A 20,330-nucleotide genomic window follows, 5' to 3' on the forward strand; every position below is an offset into this window, starting at 1 on the left:
GTGGTGCTCGCGCGCGGACACGCCGCTGCGACGCGCGCTCAGCCCTGGGAGCTGGCTCCGGGCCGCCTGAGCGTCTCTGCCTGGGACTGCTTAAGGGCGAGGGTTAGGCGACACTCCGCCGCCCCGTACCGCCGGCTCGCGGCCAGGACTCGGGTTTCCACCGCCAGGCTGGGACCCGGCACAGACTCGCGCTCCCAACCACGCTCCAGAAGGAGGAGGGCGGGAGGAGGGCGGAGGCCGGCGCCGCGCACGCGCGCCGGGACACGCCCGTCAGCGCGCGCAGGCGCAGCCTCCCCTTCCTGATCGCCTCGCGGTCCCACCCCTCTACCGGAAGTCTTCCCGTCCCGCCCCCCGAGAGCAACGAGGGATGCGAGTGGGCACTCCGGTTGTCCATCAGGCCGGCCTCACTGCCATTGGCAGCCGGGGAAAAGGCCGGACGGCCGACTCCGGCCGACTTGGCGCCCCCACGGAAGCCGCGATTGGCGGAGGCCGGGGCCCCGCGGCCGCTCGCTTCCGGTCTCCGCGAGCCCTCACCGCCGCCGCCGCCGCCTCCGCCGCCCTCAGCCTCCCCGCCCTCCGCCCTTCCACCATGGCCGCCTCTGTGTGGTGTGGGGAGAAGCTGGCCCTCGGTGTCCTCCTGTAGCGCGCACTGCCTCCCCCTCACCCCTCGGGCCGGATCCAAAGGAGCCTCGCTCCCCAGCCCTCCAGGAAGGTCCCCTACCCCTACTGCGGGGGCAGGACTCCTCTTCCCCAGCTGCTGAGGCAGACACTTAGGGTTGGAAGCCAGAAAGGGCGCCCCGTCCACTCGAGGGGCGGAAGGCTCGCGTGCCCCGCCCGGAGGTGCGGCCCTGCCCCCGGCACCCCCGGAGCTGGCGGCCTTCGCTCAGCACTGCCACCCCAGACCCAGGACCCCGAGGGCCGCCCGCGCCCGCGCCCTCCACGGGAGCGGCCTTTCGGAGACGAGGGTGGGGCGGACAGCGCGCGACCCTGCCCGACCCCGCTCCTGCCTCTGGCCCCGGGCCCCGGCCCCCGGAGGGGTCGTTTCTAGGACTTCCCGCCCGTCCACCCCCCGGCCTCTTCCCGTGTCTTGGCCGCGGCCATGGAGTTGCAGAAGGGGAAGGGGGCGGCAGCGGCCGCTGCGGCGGGAGCGGCGGGAGGAGGAGGAGGAGCGGGAGCAGGAGCCCCAGGAGGGGGGAGGCTGCTCCTCTCAACCAGTTTGGATGCCAAGGATGAGTTAGAGGAGGTAGGTGGGGGGGCGTGCGGAGGGGGGCCGAGCGCCCGGGCCGAGCAGGGCCGCCGGCGCGGAGCGGGGCCGGGGCGGGGGGCCGGGGACCGGGCCTCCAGGCTGTGCCGAGGCAGCGCGAGCGCCGCTCCACACTTCCGGCTCCGGGAGGAAGGAGCGCGGCCGACTTCCTGGACCGGTTGTCATGGCAACAGCAGCCGCTCGGCCGAGGCCGGTGCGGGTGTCGAGGAGGACGGCGAGCGCCGTCCACATCGGCCGACTTTGCTTTGGACGTTCCTTTCCTCGCAGGGACCGCGCGTCCCCGTCGTACCTGTCCTGCCTCAGCCGGGGCGCTCCTGTTCCGAGCCGTGCGTGGACGCAGTCCGTTGACCACGATGTGCACTGCGCATTTGGGACAGTGGTGGTTAGTTAGGGTTCCCTCGCCTACAGCCTCCGTCCTTTGGAAGCAGAGAGCACCCACGGGAGGGTGCTGAGGGAGGGGGTCGAGTGAAGTCAGGCTGGGTAGTGGACCCTCTTCTCCCCGACTAGTTCCCTTTTGTCCCTGACCGCGCACAGCTCGGAATAGGAGACCCAGCGCTGAGACGCGACTGCGGGACTGTTGGTGACATCTGATGCCTTCAACTCCCTGCTCACCCAGGGACAGGAAGAGCACAAGAACAGCACCTGGCCTTCCTGACCATTTCCCTGCCTTTTTTTTTTAAATATTTTTTTTCTTTGACAGCGAGCACAGGCAGGGGCAGTGTCAGGCTTCCCAGTCGGCAGGGAGTCCATTGCGGGGCTCCATCCCAGGACCCTGGGATCATGACCTGAGCCAAAGGCAGATGCTTAAAACTGAACCACTCAGGTGGCCCCATTTCCCTGCTTCTTTGTCACTGCCCTTTATCAGTCGCAGAGGGTGGGCAGGCAGATAGGCGGAATTCCTAGTTTAGATTTTTAAAAAAAGTTGGTTCAGATGCAAAGTGATGGAACATATATGCAGAAATGAACTTTGCAGATCCAGGTGGTGGGGTATAACTTTGTGGGTCATCCTTTGGCCAATGTCTGCTCACAGGCTGGTTTTCCATCCTGCTTCTCCCCGGTAATTCTGTGTGCATTTAGAGAAATCAAAGTTTTTCTGCTGTTGTTTTTAATCAGCAAAGATAGATACAATTCGGAGAAGAAACAATGCTACTAAAAGTAATGTCTTCCCAAAACAATAAAAATGGCTGTAGGATTGTCTGGCACTTTGAATTGCCCACTTTTTTAAGAACTGGCCACTGCCATTGTCTAAGTATTTGTTGAGCCCAGTGTTCTGGTACTGCAGCTCTAAAACCGTGGGAAGAAAATAGCTGACTGCCTTTGATCCCTCCACCAGTTTGGGTGGAGGGAAAAAGCCCCCAAGCGCTGGACGAAAATCTGTTTATTACCCACCCTAATTGCCAGAGGTTTCATCCTGCCTCTGCTGATTTGTACCACAGCCTAGTACTGCGTCCTGTTCTGAACAGTGACGTGTTTGCTAGCAGACTCAGTGATATGGTGGGAGGGAACCATGAAAGAGAGGAAGCATTTATTTTTTTGTTTTTTTTTTTGGACTGAGAGTGAACTTTAAACTGTTTCCAGAGAGAAGGGGCAGGGAAGGTCTCTCTCTCTCCGTTTTTTCCTCCTATCCTTCCTGGTGTAGATGTTTCCCAGCATTTCTTGGCTTCCCCTTTTCCTTCTTTGGCCTTTGCCCTTTGCATTTGAATTTTCCATGTTTTTAACGCATGTGTATGGTTCCCACTGGACCAGAGTGTCCCTAAGGGAAAAACTTACTGGCTTCTTCCTCTGGGTCTCCCCACAGAGCTCTGTATGCAGAAGTTATCAAAACCTGCTGCTGAATGACTGGTCTGTGTTTGTTCTGGTGTGGTACTTCCCATTGCAGGCGCACCTATTGCCCAGGAACACAGAGGTAGCTTCTTAACTGTCTGTGCTTCCTGTGTGCAGTCTCATAGGAATATAGATGAGGGCGACCCAAGTCTGCCTTGCAGAGCTTCTCATCTGAAGACTGAGTTAGCATACCCACAAGGAGGGTGAAAAAAAAGCACCTCAAAAACCTGGTAGTAAAGAGGCTGGGGTCGTTGTAGCTGGGTGTGGGGAGGAAAGGTCCCTCAAGAGTTCTGGCGGACGGACACGATGCTGAAGAGCGTCCCAGCCGAGAGCTGTGAATCTTCTACTCAAGGGAACATTCGTTGTGTCCTTTCTTCTCTTTGGCTCTGTTTCTCTCTTTGAAGGGGAAATTCTTGCCCATCCCATTCCAAGTTGGGGAATGAGATAAAAATAGGGCCAGAGATTGGAGGCGTTTAGAACGGCCCCTAGTCTCCTTTCTGCGGCTCCAGCTCGTTCCTCGCTGGGAAGGACCTGGTCTCCTCTGAAGTCGGGCTGAAAGTGGAACTGTGGCTTAAACATGTCAGAACTTCCTCTTAAACGATGGACAGGTCTTAGGGTTGCATTGGGTAGAGGTGCGCCCCTTTCAGGTTTCCTGCAAGGGGTAATTCATCTCTTGTCTCTGAAGAACCTCCAGGGAACAGGCTTTGAGCCATCTCTGATCTTGTCCCCTGAAATCCTCATTGCACTTAGAAGTGACTCTTGGCTATAGAGTACTTGGAACCCGGCTTATTCAGGAACTCCTCACTGATGGGGGCTCTTGGGGATTTTATAGGTCGCCACATACCTTCTTTTCCTGACGACAGTGGACTTTGTTCTTTCAGGCCACTGACTTCCCATAAGAGACCACTGTTGCATACATAATTTACCAGACTGTCTCTTCACCCATTTGAGGGAGCGGAAACTGGGAGGTTAGAGGGATCTCTCTGCCTTCAGCCCCAAGCTTCAGGTATATACTGGCAACCTGGAAGGCCTTCCCCTACTCTGCCCTGCTCCGTCCACTGCTGCTGTCGTGGAGAACATGGGCAGGTACTCTTGGTACTAGAAAAGTTATTTCAGAGGCTCCTAGAGACGGTAAACCTTGACTCAGCTCTCTGCAGTGCTGTCCTGGAGGGCTTACTCTGAACAGAGCCTCTCTTCCAGTAATTGTTGGCAACTGCGTGTATGATTCCAAGTTTACTAAGGGCCTCAGACTTGGCGGGGGAAGAGGGCTACCTGATTGTAGGGGATTGACTTCCTGCAGGCCTCTTCGGTGGGTTGTGGTCCTTGTTTCACTTTGAACGATTTGTAATTCCTTCTCCCATCCTTTTGGAAAAGTGATTTCTGTAGTTTGCGAAGAGCAGCATCTCCCACATTTCTGTTGCCTAGAAATCGCCCTCACATTTCTTTCCTCATCACTTTTATCCATGCATCCAAATTCTGGACTCTCCTACTTCCTGCATCCTTAGCTGGGCCTCCCTGTTCCAAGAGACCACTTTTGTTCTTGACTGGGCAGTGACCCATAGAACTGACTCAAGCCTCTGAGTGGAGCTTAGACTAAGGAGGGGCCTCGAGAAACCTGGTTCTGCCCAGGTCTCTGTGTGTCAGATCACAGCCACACGGAAGCTGGCCGTTCCATAGGCTCATCCTCGCTGTGTAAGGATCCTGGTACAGGGCCCGGCACTTGGGCCTCCCCTCCCCTCCCATACCCTTCTTTCCTCTTCTCTCCTAGAAGGCAGAAGTTTACAGAGGGCGATTAGGAAGCTTTTCAGCCTGGTCAGGGACTGACCCATGTCCTGTAGTAGGAGGGCTCAGTTTTCCAGAGTCTTCAAGGACATGCCATTGGAAGTGGTAGCAGGAGATGCTGGGGAGCAGTTCACAGATTGGGCTGTGTGGTTCTGAACTTTCTCACAAATGGAACAGATTACGATTTAACTGAGACTGTGTGCTGGTTGTTTTCACGTCTGTTATCTTGTGTAATCCTCAGAGCAACCTTGTGGTATTTCTCTCTCTTTTTAAACAAACAGGGTTTTTAAAAAAATTTGTGAGCGAGAGCAAGAGCGTGGGAGCGGGAGCATGAGTGGGGGAGGGGCAGAAGGCGTGGCAGAGCCGCGTCTCCAGCAGACCTCGGCTGTGTGCGGAGCCTGCCCAGGGACTCGGTCCCACAGCCCCCAAATCGTGATCTGAGCCTGAACGGAGACGCATGCCCAACCGACTGAACAACACAGGTGCCCCTATTTCTGTTTTTCAGATAAGAAAACCGGGGTTTAGAGAGGCTAAGGAACTCACCCAAGATTAGCCTAAGTCTGGCGGGTGGGGGGCACCCTTCTGTACCACGCTCGTCGGTGTGCTCATTAGCTGGCCACTGTTTGACCTCTCGCATCTCTGCTGGTTCCTTTGAGTAGGAAGCAGCATCTGGAATGGGAAGCAGGGTTAGCTACTGGGGGATCTGAGTCCCCCGACACGGACAGCTGTCTTGGGTTAGACGGGGATACGACCCAGAAAGGGAAAATCCAGCCCTCTGTTTTCCCTCCCCTCTCCTCCTCGTGTGGGAGCCGGACCAGGTAGTGCCGGATCTCACAGCTCTGCTTTCCTGTGATCTCACAGCTCCTTTTCACAAGTACACAGGCCCTGGGGAGGCTGAGTGTGCAGAGCTGGCCTAATTTGGAGGCTAGTCAGACCGGGTGGGCAGTGAAGTTGTAATACCTTCAAATCTGCATAGCTTTGGGCCTAATGCAGGTCAGGGTTTTGAGGCTGCGGGAGCTCCTTGCCCTAACTCTCCGTTCTCCTCTGTGCCACCTTATGCTCTTGGTTAGGGATGGATATACGCAGCCTTAGAATGATGCTGAAGAGAGACACAGGGTTGCCGTTCATTCCTACACCCCTTTTCCCTTGTCCTTCGCCATGGGTTCTTCTCAGCACTGCGGCAGAACCTCTTCTCAGCCGGGTGTTTTATAATGACCTGTAGGGTTAGGGGGAAGTAAATTGCCTGCCTTTGTCCATTTGCCCGCATCACCGTTACTGGGAATTGGGAATTGGTTTTCCTTAAATAATTTTGGGGTTAGTCCTAAAGTTTTAAAGGACTTGGGAAGTACTTTAGGTGGTGATAATGGAGAGGCTCACCGATTTAATATGATACACAGTTGTCAGTATCTTCTCAATAATTAGGTTAAATGTTTCTTTGGAACAGGGGCCAGTGACTAAGGTCTCCTTAGAACTTTGAGCATGTGTTGGCCTTTCAAACTGGAGTGCCTCTGGGGTGGCATGGACACCTCTGGACGAACCTGTCTCCACCTTGGTTTGTCCAGAGGCTCAGTCAGTTTGGCCTTTTGTTCTCCTTTCCTTTCCTCACATTCATTTTTTTAAATTTGCCTTTAGCTTTTGGGGGGACAGATTTTATGTATTTATTTGACAGAGCAAGAGAGCACAAGGAGAGGAGGAGCAGAGAGAGAGAGAGAGAAGCAGGCTCCCAGCTGAGCAGGGAGCCTGACGTGGGACTCAGTCCCAGACTCCTGGGATCACAACCGAAGTGGAAAGCAGACGCCCAACCCACTGAGTCAATTGGAAACAAATCCAAGATAAATCCAAGATAAATCATGTCATCTGCAAATTACTTTATATATATGTCTATGAGGGAAGGATTTTTTTTAAACATAGCCATGATGTAATACCTAAAAATATTAGTAGTAATTCTTCAGTGTAATAAAATATTCATTGTTCAAATTGACTGTCTCATAAATTCCTTTTTATAACTGGTTTGTTCAAATCAGTGCTCAGACAAGCACCACACATTGCATTTGATTGATATGCTTCTTAAACTTTTTTAAAGATTATTTATCCATTTTATTTTATTTTTTTTTAAAGATTTTATTTATTTATTTATTTATTTATTTATTTGACAGAGAGAAATCACAAACGGAGAGGCAGGCAGAGAGAGAGAGATAGGGAAGCAGGCTCCCTGCTGAGCAGGGAGCCCGATGCGGGACTCGATCCCAGGACCCCGAGATCATGAACTGAGCCGAAGGCAGCGGCTTAACCCACTGAGCCACCCAGGCGCCCCTATTTATCCATTTTAGAGAGCAGAGGGAGGGGCAGAGAGAGTCTTAACCAGACTCCTTGCTGAGCACGTAGCCCAAAGTGGAGCTCAGTCCTGCAGCCTGGGATCATGACCTGAGCTGAAGCCAAGAGTTGGTTGCTTAACCGACTGTGCCACTCAGATGCCCCATTATGTTTCTTCAATTAAAAAAAAAAAAATAAGATTTTATTTAGAGAGAGAGAGAGCATGAGTGGGATCAGGGGCAGAGGGAGAAGCAGGCTCCCTGCTGAGCAGGAAGCCCTACGTGGGTCTCTATCCCAGGACGCTGAGATCATAACCAGAGCTGAAGGCAGAGGCTTAACCCACTGAACCACCTAGGTGCCTCAGTGCTTCTTCAACTTTTTTTTAAAGATTTTATTTATTTGACAGAGAGATACACAGCAAGAGAGGGAACACAAACTGGGGGAGTGGGAGAGCGAGAAGCAGGCTTCCTGCCCAGCAGGGAGCCTCATTCCGGGCTGGATCCCAGGACCCTGGGATCACAACTTGAGGGGAAGGCAGCCGCTTAATGACTGAGCCACCCAGTTCCCCTTTTTTTAACAGCTTTTTTTTTTTTAAAGATTTTATTTGTTCATTTGACAGACAGAGAGCACAAGTAGGCAGAGAGGCAGGCAGAGAGAGAGAGAGGGGGGAAGAAGGCTCCCTGCCGAGCAGAGAGCCCGATGCGGAACTCGAACCCAGGACCCTGAGATCATGACCTGAACCGAGGGCAGAGGCTTAACCCACTGAGCCACCCAGGCGTCCCCTGAAGCAGATTCTCAATCTTCCTTTGTCTTTCATGACCTTAAACACTTTTTTTTTTTTAAAGATTTTATTTATTAATTTGACAGATAGAGATTCCAAGCAGGCAGAGGCAGGCAGAGAGAGAGGAGGAAACAGGCTTCTTGCTGAGCAGAGAGCCCGATGCGGGGCTCGATCCCAGAATCCTGGGATCATGACCCGAGCCGACGGCAGAGGCTTTAACCCACTGAGCCACCCAGGCGCCCCACCTTAAACACTTTTGATGGGTCAGTTATTTTGTAGAATATTTTTCATATTGGGTTGTCTGAGATTTCTTCCATGGTTAGATTAAGGTGATTCATTTTTTTGGCCAGAAAACCATACAAGTCCTGTCCAGCCCCTTCAGGGCACCGCGCCGAGGCATCGGCGGCATCAGGAGTCCGTATGTCTCCCTGTTGGGGATGTTGATTTTGGTCACTTGGTTAAGGCGGTGCCGTCCAGAGCTTCCTGCAGTTATTCTTTTCCTGTGTGTTAAGTATTTCGAAACCACATCATATCCCCTTGTGCAGTATCACTTCTGGTTTAGTACCTGTTGGTAACCTTTCCCTGAATCATTTTTTGCTCCTCGTGTTCCTTAGGGATTTATTAGTTGGTATTCCGCTATAAGGGGAGCTTTCCCTTCTTTATTATGTGTGTACCTATTAGCTTGGATTCTTATTTTATTCAGTGGGTTATAAACTCTTTTTTTTTTTCCTTCCAGTAAGCTCTACACCCAATATGGGGCTTGAATTTATGTCCCCTTGAATTTATGAGATCAAGAGTCACATACTCTAAGGACTGAGCCCGCCTGCCCCCCCCAACCACCGTGGGCTATAATCTTAATCCTCTTTTATTTCATTTTTTAAAAAGATTTTATTTATTTATTTGACAGAGATCACAAGCAGGCAGAGAGAGACGAAGGGAAGCAGGCTCTCTGCTGAGCAGAGAGCCGGATGCAGGACTCGATCCCAGAACCCTGGGATCATGACCTGAGCCAAAGGCAGAGGCTTTTTCTTTTTCTTTTTTCTTTTTTTTTTTAAATTCAAACCTAGGCAGTTTAGGTCTGGAGACAACTTTTTTTTGTTGGGGGGGGATTTATTTATTTATTTGACAGACAGAGATCACAAGTAGGCAGAGAGGCAGGCAGAGAGAGGAAGGGAAGCAGGCTCCCTGCTGAGCAGAGAGCCCAATGCAGGGCTTGAACCCAGGACCCTGGGACCCTTAGACCATGACCTGAGCCAAAGGCAGAGGCTTTAACCCACTGAGCCACCCAGGTGCCCTTAATCCTCTTTTAATAGTGGGTTTCCCCCTCCCTACTTTTTTCCCTTTCGATTTGTGGAAGAATCAGGTTACCTGTCATGGTTTCTACCCTCTGGACTTAGCTGATTATATCCGTGTGTAACTTTACTTTAAACTGGTAGTTAGATTTAGAGGTATGATGAGGTTTAAATTTCTTTTTTTTTTTTAGATTTTTAAAATTTATTTGACAGAGACAGAAAGAGAGGGAATACAAGCAAGGGGAGTGGGAGAGGGAGAAGCAGGCTTCCCACTGAGCAAGGAGCGAGATGTGGGGCTTGATCTCAAGACCCTGAGACCATGACCTGAGCCTAAGGCAGACGCTTAATGACTGAGCCACCCAGGTGCCCTGGATTTTGGGGTCAGAAATACTTTATAGGTGATGGTGTGACACACTCTGAACTTTTTCTCACCCCTTCACAGAGGTTAGAAAGGTGCATGAGCATTGTGACGTCGATGACCGCTGGCGTCTCAGAGAGGGAAGCCAATGACGCCCTCAACGCTCACGTGAGTATAACGCTCTCCCCACCCGCTGCCCCTGCGTTGGAGGCTTTGAGATGTGGCCCAAAAGGTAGGACTTAAGTGGCTGGGAATTAGGGGACTGAAGTGCGTGTCTCGGCTCCCCGAACCAGACTTCCTAGCTCCTCTTTCTGTCTCGCTGTGGGAGTCCAGCCCTTGGAGCTTACGTGTCTTTAATTCACAACTTTTAAAAATAACTCTTAGTTCTGTAGTGACCTTTTTTCTTTGCAAATTATTCTCACATATTTGATCCTTTACATTTCCTTTTTTTTTTTTTCCTATGGTGGGAGGGGCAGAGGGGGAAGGAGAGAGAAAATCTTAAGCAGGCTCCACACCCAGTACAGAGCCCCATGCAAGGGCTCGATCTCACAGCCCTGAGGTCAGGACTAAATCAAGAGTCAGAACCAAAGTCCAGTTGGATGCTTAACCGACTAAGCCAGCCAGGTGCCCCGTGACCTTTTATATTTCCTAATCTGTGATATTGAAAGGATTTTAAATAGTTAGTACAGGTAAAGTTCTCAGTAATTCTAGGCACATAGTGAATGCTTAGTACTTCCTTTTTATTAATAGTATATTATATTTATTGTCTTCACCTTACAAATACCATGGACTTCATGATTTGCCCAAGGTCTTCACTTGATATGTATATGCCCATTACACCGGGAACGGTTCTGCAGCTCCCTCCCTCTCGAAGGCCATTAAGGTCTGGTAAAGGTGGTACAGTGGGATTTTTTTTTTTTTTCTGCTTTATTTATTTATTATTTTTTTAACGTGTTCTTTTCTCTAAATATTTATTTATTTATTTTGAGAGAGAAAGAGAGCGTGCACACACGCGAGTTGGGGGAGGGGCAGAGGCAGAAACTCTTTCAGGCAAACTCCACCTTGAGTATGGAGCCTGATGCAGCCGGATTCCATGAGATCCCATGAGATTGAGACCTGAGCCAAAACCAAGAGTGGGATGTTTAACCAACTGAGCCACCCAGGTGCCCTTAAAGATTTTATTTTATTTTAAGGATTTTTATTTATTTATTTGTCAGAAAGAGAAAGGAAGAGAGGGAGTGCACAAGCAGGGGGACCAGCAGGCAGAGGGAGAAGCAGGCTCGCTGCTGGGCAAAGAGCCTGATGGGGGGCTCGATCCCGGGGATCGTGACCTGAGCCAAAGGCAGGTCTCAGTTTAACCAACTGAGCCACCCAGAAAATCCCAAAGATTTCATTTTATTTATTTATTTATTTATTTTATTTAAAATTTTAAATTTATTTGTCAGAGAGAGCACAACCAAGGGGAGCAGCAGGCAGAGGGAGAGGGAGAAGCAGAGGGAGAATAAAGATTTTATTTTTAAGTAATCTCTACATCCAATGTGGAGCTTAAACCCACAACCCAAGATCAAGAGTTGCAAACGCCACTGACATAGCCTCCAGGTGTCCCTTTTTTCCCATTTTAAACACTCTTTAGGGCCACGTGGGTGGCTCAGTCAGTTGGGTGGGCGCCCTTGACTTAGGTCATGATCCTGGGGTCTTGGGATCCAACGCTGCATCAGGCTCCCTGCTCCGCAGGAAGCCTGCTTCTGCCTCTTCCTCTGCCGGCTGCTCCCTCTGCTTGTGCTATCTGTGTGTCAAACAAATAAGTAAAATCTTTTTTTTTTTTTTTTAAGATTTTTTATTCATTTGTTTGACAGACAGAGATCACAAGTAGGCAGAGGCAGGCAGAGAGAGAGGAAGGGAAGCAGGCTCCCTGCTGAGCAGAGAGCCCGATGCGGGACTCAATCCCAGAACCCTGAGATCATGACCTGAGTCAAAGTCAGGCTTTAACCCACTGAGCCACCCAGGCGCCCCAATAAGTAAAATCTTAAGAAAACAAACGCTCCTTCTGTTTTCTGCTTGTGGCATGCATCAGGCCTTGGAGAAAACAGCAGGGTCTGTTCTTTCCCTTTACCTCTCTCTCTCTTTTTTTTTTAAGATTTTATTTATTTATCTGACAGAGATTACAAGTAGACAGGCAGGCAGAGAGAGGGCGGGAAGCAGGCTTCCCGCTGAGCAGAGAGCCCCATGCTGGACACAGTCCCAGGACCCTGAGATCATGACCTGAGCCACCCTGGCGCCCCACCTCTCTCCTGAAACAGACGCTTCATCGCTTTTAGGAGAAGGAGATATCAGAAGAGTTAATGATTTTCCTTTGTGGGTTACTCAGGAGTCCCAAGTTTTCTGGGAGAAACTGCGCTCAAGAGCTTTCCTCCTGTGAGAGACAACTGTTTTTTTCCTTCCTCATACCCTAGGTGTGCAAAGGCCCCCCCCAGCATGAGGAAGTGTGCCTGGGCCTCTTCACCCTTGTCCTGACTGAACCTGCCCAAGCCCAGAAGGTAAGACTCCCTCCTCTGGACCCACAGACTCCCCTCAGATGGTCTGAGGATGCAGGGGACTCAGGGGTTTGCTGGCGTAATGCCAAACCCGTTGACCAGAGCTCGATCACCTTGTTGTCCCGAGAAGCTTACAACTCTATTTTTATTTTCGATAAGTTGGTCATTCTGACTCAGATCCTTTCTCTATCTAGATTCTGAAGCTAAAGGGCAAGAAAAGCATTTGTGAGATGGAAAAGCATCTGAAGTGTTGTACATTGTAGATTGATGGGTCAGGGTTATGAGAGTTGGAATTTAATCCAGAGAAGTGAACAAGTACAGCCAAGTCCATGGCGAGTTTTTTTTTTTTTTTCTTTAAAGATTTTTTCTTTATTTATCTGACAGAGATCACAAGTAGGCAGAGAGAGAGGAGGAAGCAGACTCCCTGCAGAGCAGAGAACCCGATGTGGGGCTCGATCCCAGGACCCTGGGATCATGACCTGAGCCGAAGGCAGAGGCTTAACCCACTGAGCCACCCAGGTGCCCCTCCATGGCGAGTTCTTATCCAGAAGAGCGTGACCTGTAGTTTGCAGGTTCTGTCATTGGCAGGTGGATAGAAAGTAGGCTTAACATTGTGGTACATGGGATTTCATAGCTTAATGTTGATGATTGATGCAGCCGTGGTGTAGTGACCAAGAGGACCCTGGAACCGACTAGAGCAAGGTTTCCTCAGGAATACTGTGTAAAAACTAGGCTGGGGTCTTCACAGCCAGGAGAGTGTCCTTCATGTGGAATGGTTAAAGTGGGATCCTTGCCTGGGGTGAGGGATTGGGAAGGATATTCTCTTTGGATTCCACTCTTTCCATAATAAAGCAGCGAAATTCTGTCTTTTCCTCTCCAGATTTACCTTTTCCAGCAGTTCTGTGTCCTGGGACTCTTGGGGCAATGGGTTAGAAGTGTATGACTGGTATCTGGCATTAATGATATGACATTAACAGAGAGGAGCTGCAGAAATTCGGTGTTGTTATTGGCCCTTCCTTGAACAAGCATGGAAGACGAGGCACGTGCTCTGTGCCCAGCATTGTGTTGGCTCCATCCAGACAAGATCTCATTAATCCTCTCAGAAGATTGCTGACTTTGTCCCCTTTCCATACGGCTCCCAGTTTACCTGTAAGATAACTGGAGGTCAGAGACATTATCATCTGTTCAGGGAGAATCAAGAAAATCATCCCCAGGGCCAAGGACAGGATGGCCATGCCCCCTCTGGCATTGAGTTCCCCTCAGGGGAAGATTTGTGGCAACCTGAGGAGTTTGTCGTCCTCTGAAGCCGGCTGCGGTAGTGTTCGGGATGAGGGTAGGTGGTAGAACAGCAGGTGCTCACTGGTCCTTAGGGTGCCAGGCCATTTCTGGGCTGGGACCTTGGTGCGTTAATTTGACATTTCATTTTTTTTTTTTAAAGATTTTATTTATTTATTTGACAGAGAGAGATCACAAGTAGATGGAGAGGCAGGCAGAGAGAGAGAGAGAGAGAAGCAGGCTCCCTGCTGAGCAGAGAGCCCGATGCGGGACTCGATCCCAGAACCCTGAGATCATAACCTGAGCCGAAGGCAGCGGCTTAACCCACTGAGCCACCCAGGCGCCCCAACATTTCATTTTCATACTGGATTTATCGCCAGGATTCCTTGAAGACAAATGAATGGCTCAAATTTGGAGCTTCCAGTCTAGCCACTCTATTTAAAAGAAATGGTTGGATGGGGCGCCCAGGTGGCTCCATCATTAAGTGTCCGCCTTCGGCTCAGGTCATGATCCCAGGTCCTGGGATGGAGCCCAGCATTGGACTCCCTGCTCAATGGGAAGCCTGCTTCTCCCTCTCCCACTCCCCCTGCCTGTGTTCCCTCTCTCACTGTCTCTCTCTGTCAAATAAATAAATAAATAGTTGGCAAAGACCTTTATAAATAAAGTTAATATCTCATGTAGTCACCTTAGTGCAGATACGTGTATCCCGCTGGGTTGCTTGTTTACGATGGGATCTTCGTCAGCTGGGGTGAACCCCTAACCCTCGTGAAGGAGGCAGAGGGTGCATGGTGTTTCTAGGTCTTTGTCTAGCCTGTCAGTGAAAGGTCATAGCACTCTCCAGTGCAAAGGCTTAGGAAGTCAGGAATTTGGCCATGTAGGCGTGGCAGCATACTAGGTATTTATTTGACAGGGAGATACACGGTGAGAGAGGGATCACAAGCAGGGGGAGTGGCAGAGGGAGAAGCAGGTTTCCCACTAAGCAGGGAGCCCCTGGTGTGGCTCAATTCTAGGACCTTGGGATCCTGACCTGAGCTGAAGGCAGCCACCTAACGACTGAGCCCCCCAGGCGCCCCGGCACTTTGTCTTTTTAACCTGGGACAGCCCCATGAGGGTGGCCCAGGCCCTTCCTTTCCTTGGACCTCATAGCTGGTTGACCCCTGCACCAGGATTGTGTTCACACACGAGCTGTTTCCAAGTAAATCCCCTCCCCGGAGTGTATGAGGCGGACAGGCCCCTGTCAGGGCTCTTCAGACAAAGCAGTGGAGTTGGGGGTTCGGAGGACAGCTGAGGGTTAAGCTCCTGAGCATCTGGCTGGTGCTGACTCGTTGAGAGACTTTGAGCCAAGTCCGAGTATGGGAAGGGTTAGTGACCTGTCTCTGAGGTGCTTTGATCCTTCTCCATAAAAGGTGCTTCTCTCGTGAAGTCCTTCTGTCCTGCAGAAGGTTCAGGTGGGAGTTGCTGGGAAAGACGGATTCTGGTGCATTGTTTTAGGCTTCGGCTTCAAACAAGGGAAGTGTTTAAGAGTTTGTCTGGGGTTGACTCTGTGTCGGGACCAGAAACCTCAGGGCGGAGCAGAGACCTGGTCTCTGGGTCTTCTCAGCCGAGAGCACTGGTGGAAGGGGGAGTCGTGAGCACGGTACAGCCCTGGCAAAGCAGGAGCTGGAGAGCCTCCGCCTGCGCCGCGGGCAGGTTCCGACGCCTGCAGCCGCCTGTCTAGGACTTGGCGGTGGCGCAGGGGTGGGTTGGACGGAGCCCTCAGTGAAGGACAAAAGCAGGCTGGGTTTTGGGGGAGAGTGGAACAGCGTGGGGTGGGTTTTGTTCTAGTTGTACCGTCTTAACTTTCATCTGCTGTCTTGGCAGCTCTTGTATTTATGGTTTTTGAGTTTATTTCTGTTTGATGTGTGAGCTGAGTAGCTGGGAGCAGGCCGTTTGGGGGCCGTGGGGCTATAGGAGGCCAAGTGGCCAGGCTCTAGCAGTTAGAGGAAAGGACAAGGTCGAGCATCAGTGAGAAGGTCCCTTTTCATCGAAGAGTCAAGGACCCAGCCTTGGGAGTTGTTGATCGCAGAGGTAGGTCGGAGGCTGCGTGGGCCCAGGCTGGAGGACCGCGCCTGCCAGCAGTTGGGGCAGAAGCACTAGCTCCCTGCCATCCAGCCGCCTTTCCTTCTGAGCCTCTCTGCTTCTCTTCCGTGGTCCCCACTGAGTTGTTTGGTTTAGTTGGTTTTTTTCCCCACCTACTTCTCTTTCAAGCCACTCAGAAAACTGGCACAGAGGTTGGGGAGGCAACTGGCGGCATCAGGATGTGGTCCCTGGTGCTGAGCTGCGTGTTAGCTGCACTGTGGCCAAGAAGGCCCCGTGTGGCCCGTGGGATTCGGCAGACCGTCCCTGCCCTCTCCGTCTGTCCCCTGTGTCCTGAGACACTTGTCCTCTTTCCCTCTCCGGGGTCGGTTCTGCATTTCTGCTTCTGATTGAACAGACAGGGTTCCTCTCTGGTGAGTCTGGTCTCTGTCTTTGTCCTGACGTAGATTTTCCTTCTGCCTCTGCCCCCTCCTCTTCTCTGCCCCCTGTTCTTCTCTGTCCCCTCCTCTTCTCTGCACCCCCTTCCCTGCCTGTCCTGTAAGTCAGACCTCCAGAGGAGGCTCCAGGGCTGAACCCCGGTTTACTGACTGGCTTGTCGGCAGTGGTTCCCCGGGCAGCCTTACACATCCCTTACTCCCTTGCTTGTACCTTTTGATCTTAGATGGAGTCAGAGGAGAATTGAGTCCTGCTTTGGTTCGTGGCCTGTGAGGGTTCTCTGAGTGTTGGTGTTTTTATCAGATCACACATTTGACTTAGGGCAGTAGAGGCAAGAGAAAGTAACAGTAGTTAACCTCCCAGGAGCCCCTCCTCACCCCCAGGCCAGAGAGTAGGAGCACTTTTCTTCAATTGCGGAGGAGGAAAGCAGGGTAGGGCCTATCAAAGCCACCTTGCACCGCCCCTCGCTCCCTGGCAGCCACTTCTTGCCCCTGTTCGCGGTGCTGGTGCGGAGGTGTTAGGAACATGGAGTCTGGAACGGGACCCCCTGAACTTGGGCTCTGGTTCTTCCTACCTCTTCAGTGACCTGGGCCGAGTTACTTACCCTCTTAGCCCTGTTTCTTCATCTGTAGGAATAAAGGCAGCAGTGCCTGTACCTATTTCAGAGGGTGGTTGTGGGGTTCAAGTGCAGCCACGTGCGCTGGCGTGACCCCAGGGCGTGTTGGCTTATCGCAGGTGCCACTCTTGCTGCTGCCTCGGGTTTTCCCAGGCCATGGGGTGACACCCACCTGCTTTTCCCCTTCAAGCGGAGACCCTGATAACATGGACCTCCGCAGGCCAGTGAGGCCGCCAGACGCGTTCCTCCAGAAGTCTAGTGTCTGGAGAGCCAGGGTGAGAGCCCTCTCAGGGGAGGGGAGCAGGAGTGCTCCGAAAAGGTCGGCTTGCCGTCGCTCACCTCTTCCAGGGTTGGGTGTGCTTAAGGACCCCTTCTTTTTCAGGGCCTGGCAGAAGCAAAGGGCAGCCCAGAGAAAAGAAGAATGATGTTTAGTTAAGGAGGTTCAGTTTTGTCCTGCCCCTTCTTTCTGGGGCCTGGTCCCCAGTCCACTTCCCTAATACTCCTAGCTCTTTGCTTCATCCGTCTGAGTCAGTACAGGTCTGGAACCTCTTTGGGGTCCTTTCTGGACTGTCAGCCAGACCCAATCTGCAGTGACCTTCCCAACAGGTGGAAGGCAGACGGGCTCCAGCTGGGTCTGCTCCATTTGTGACATGAAACATTGCAGCACTTTTTCAGGAGGGAGGTAGGGGAACAGGTGGCTTTCTTAGCAGGCTTTTCTGCCTTCTTAGAGAGTAGCTCTGTTTCTTCTCTCCACGCTGTGTGACAGGGCCAGGGGTGGGTTTGGGATGGAGGAGCCCTGTAGAAGGTCTTTCATTGTCATTTGAGTCTCATGGCTGGCGTTTAAGAGGAAGGGGAAGCCTGTCCTCCGTTGGCCAGCTGCTCACGAGTCTTCCTTCTCACAGTGCTACCGGGACTTGGCTCTGGTGAGCCGTGACGGCATGAATATTGTCCTGAATAAGATCAACCAGATCCTCATGGAGAAGTACCTGAAGTTGCAGGATACCTGCCGTACTCAGGTGAGGCCAGGAGAAGGGAGGCCCAGCTCAGAGACAGACTAGACGATGGGCTCTGTCTCCCCCAGGGAAGGGAAGGAGAAATCGGAGGTGACACACCCCTGCCTTTGTACACCTGAACGGTGATGTGGATTCACCCCTTACTCAGAGATCCTTCTCTTCACCTGCCTTCTCCTCTCTCTTTCAGTTGGTGTGGTTGGTGCGGGAACTAGTGAAGAGCGGGGTCCTGGGGGCCGATGGCGTCTGCATGACGTTCATGAAGCAGATTGCCGGTGAGTTTGGGGACAGGCGCATGAAGAAGGACGGCGCCCGGAGGCTAGATGCGGGCAGCGGAGAAGGGTTAAGTGCCTGGGCGTCTCCATTCCTGGGTTGCCCCTCGACTCTTTCCTTCTGGGACAGGCCTCTTCTGGGAGAAAGAAATGGAAAACTCACGTGGGGTCTTTTGAGGCAGTACATCTGCCTTGTTCCCCTTTCTGCCAAACGGGGCCTGACGTAGAACAGTTGGCCTCTTTTAACCAGTCCTCACTCTGGGGTTTCATGGCATGTTGGATCTGGAAGGATCCAGAAGGAATGGAAAGAGAAGTGAGGGCAGATCATTTGTTCCCATTACATTATGCTTCCAGAAACCCAGCATCTTCCTGGGCCCCACCCCAGGTTCTGAACACTTGCTTCCAACTATTTATGACATCTGATGGGAGCCGGTTTGAGAGAGGGACTGTGTCACAGAAGAGACCCTGACATTTAGGTTTTGTTATCTCCTTGGCACCAGCGACATCTGTCTGAGCCTCAGATATCCAAGAGGCCTGCCTGTACCACCTCTTCTGCTCCCAAGAACACATGTGTCTGTTTAAAACTGGCTGCTTCGCCGTCTCCCTGTTCCCATCGGTTCTCGGCTTCCTCTTGGGGATTCCTGGGACACGGGTGGTCCTGTTCTGATGTGCCTGACCCTCCGGACAGTGTGGACACTGACTTTTTAGATGAGGGCTGGAGAGCAGGCGCAGTGTTGTTCTGGCTCTTTTCCCTCCTGGCATTTCCTCCCCAGTCGGGTCCGCGGGCTCTCTTCTCGCCCTCACACTCCGTCCGGCATCGCCACACGTTCCTCCTGCCCCAGGGAGGGCCACCGCCGGCACGAAGACCGGGATACCTGGAAGCAGGCAAATTCGTGAGCCCGACTTGGGATTTGAGTCACTCCAGTGCTGGAGGCCACCGTCCCTGTCCCCTGCCCCGCAGGCCCTATCTGAGATGTCACCCGTTCTTCCAGCCAGGCCTTCTTCACGTCTCCGTCTCAGACATTTCCTTTCCAGGGTGAGGGTATTCTTGCTCCAACCCCCAATCTGGAAAAGTAGCAGGTCTGGTTTCTGGAAATACCGAGAATCTCCCTTCCTTTCTCTGAGGACACAGAAGGGAAACTCTAAAGCCTGCCTGAACAGAAGGCAGTTTTTCTAACACTTGGAACCTCTGTAACGGGATAACAGGGATGGAGAAACAGGATGGCTGAAGAAATGTGTGGGATTAGTGGAGTCGCTGATCGGAGGCATTCTTTTGTTTTCTTCCCCTTTGAAATCAGGTGGCGATGTTACTGCAAAAAATATCTGGTTGGCAGAGAGTGTCCTGGATATCTTGACGGAGCAGAGGTAGAGTCTGCCGTGACAGGAGCAAGTGTGGGTGTCGGGGTGTGAGGGCTGGCAGGTGGCCTGAGAACACCTGGGGCTCGAACAGGTGAGGTGGGGGAGGGAGAGGCAACCCAAGGAATCGATGCCATGATCTGGCCCAAAGGGATGAGGGGTGGGAAAAAAGGGCTTTGCTGAAATACTTCAGAGCCCGGGAAAAGCTGGTTTCATCTGATAAGGGTTTATTTTTGATCCAGACCTCCTTGGAATGTTTATCTTTGGGGGGAGATAGGGGAGAATGACCTCAGCAGAGTGGGACCGGCCAGTGGCCCCGGCCTGGCAGGTACCCCTTTTCTCCCTTCCGAGGCTCTCCACCCAACCCCCAGACCCCTTTGCTGAAGCGGCAGGGGGCGCGTGGGAGGCCGAGGTAACTGGCCTGGGAAGACAGCTCAAATCTGCACACTGGGTTGGTTGGGAGGCTGCAGTGGTCGAAGGCATAACAGGGTGTGTGGGGATTCTGGCTAATTCTTTCCCTTTCCTGTCGAAGTACAGGACCAGAGATCTGGTCCAGTGGCCGTGCTCTATGTTGCTTGACCTCGGAGTCGGTTTCTGTGCGAGGCCACCACCGTAGTCAGATGACTGAAAGGGCTGCAAGTGGCCCTGTGTCCTGTGGTTCAGGACAGACCTCCTCCCTCCTTCCCACTTGCCCTGGGCCCTGGCCAAGCTGAGGCCTGGGTCAGGAGCCTCACAGCGCCACCCAGCGCCCAGGCACAGCACAACCTGGGAGATTGCGGCAGAGCCGGGCGGTTCTCTGCCTTCCTAGTGTCCCGATGACGGTTTCCCTCTCTCTCCGGGATCCCATCCCAGGATTCAGATGCACTCATCATCTCTGCGCACAGTCTTCCTGGAAACTGGTTTTCCTCATTTGGGCAGTTAGTGTGGTCTCCGTGCATGTGTTAGATCACCGCCCTACCTTTTCTCCTGCCCTCCAAAAACTCGGGTCCTTTGGTGCACGTGAGTCCCTAGGTCTTGGGGGCTGCCTTCCTGTACAGCCTCCCTCCCTCCTTCCCTCCCCCGCGTTTCTAGGGCCTCGGAGTTGATAGGGAGCGGGTGGGGGAGGGCCTCCTCTGTCCTTGGCTCCTGTGTTCATTCTGTGA

The 20,330-nt window shown here is 52.4% G+C and overlaps 1 protein-coding gene across 1 annotated transcript in view; it reads left to right on the forward strand.

Annotated features, from left to right (window-relative positions):
- The first annotated feature begins 548 nt into the window (after positions 1-548).
- The window catches only part of INTS3 (integrator complex subunit 3), a 39,887-nt gene continuing 20,105 nt past the window's right edge, over positions 549-20,330 (forward strand). Inside the window, exons 1-6 of the mRNA XM_044266383.1 lie at positions 549-1,243; positions 9,699-9,782; positions 12,068-12,151; positions 17,453-17,566; positions 17,751-17,835; positions 19,131-19,197. Coding sequence (XP_044122318.1) covers positions 1,100-1,243; positions 9,699-9,782; positions 12,068-12,151; positions 17,453-17,566; positions 17,751-17,835; positions 19,131-19,197 — 578 coding nt within the window. The 5' untranslated portion in view covers positions 549-1,099. The remainder of the gene's footprint in view (positions 1,244-9,698; positions 9,783-12,067; positions 12,152-17,452; positions 17,567-17,750; positions 17,836-19,130; positions 19,198-20,330) is intronic.

Source organism: Neovison vison, chromosome 10 (assembly GCF_020171115.1).
Source record: "Neovison vison isolate M4711 chromosome 10, ASM_NN_V1, whole genome shotgun sequence".
NCBI classification, from domain to species: Eukaryota; Metazoa; Chordata; class Mammalia; order Carnivora; family Mustelidae; genus Neogale; species Neogale vison.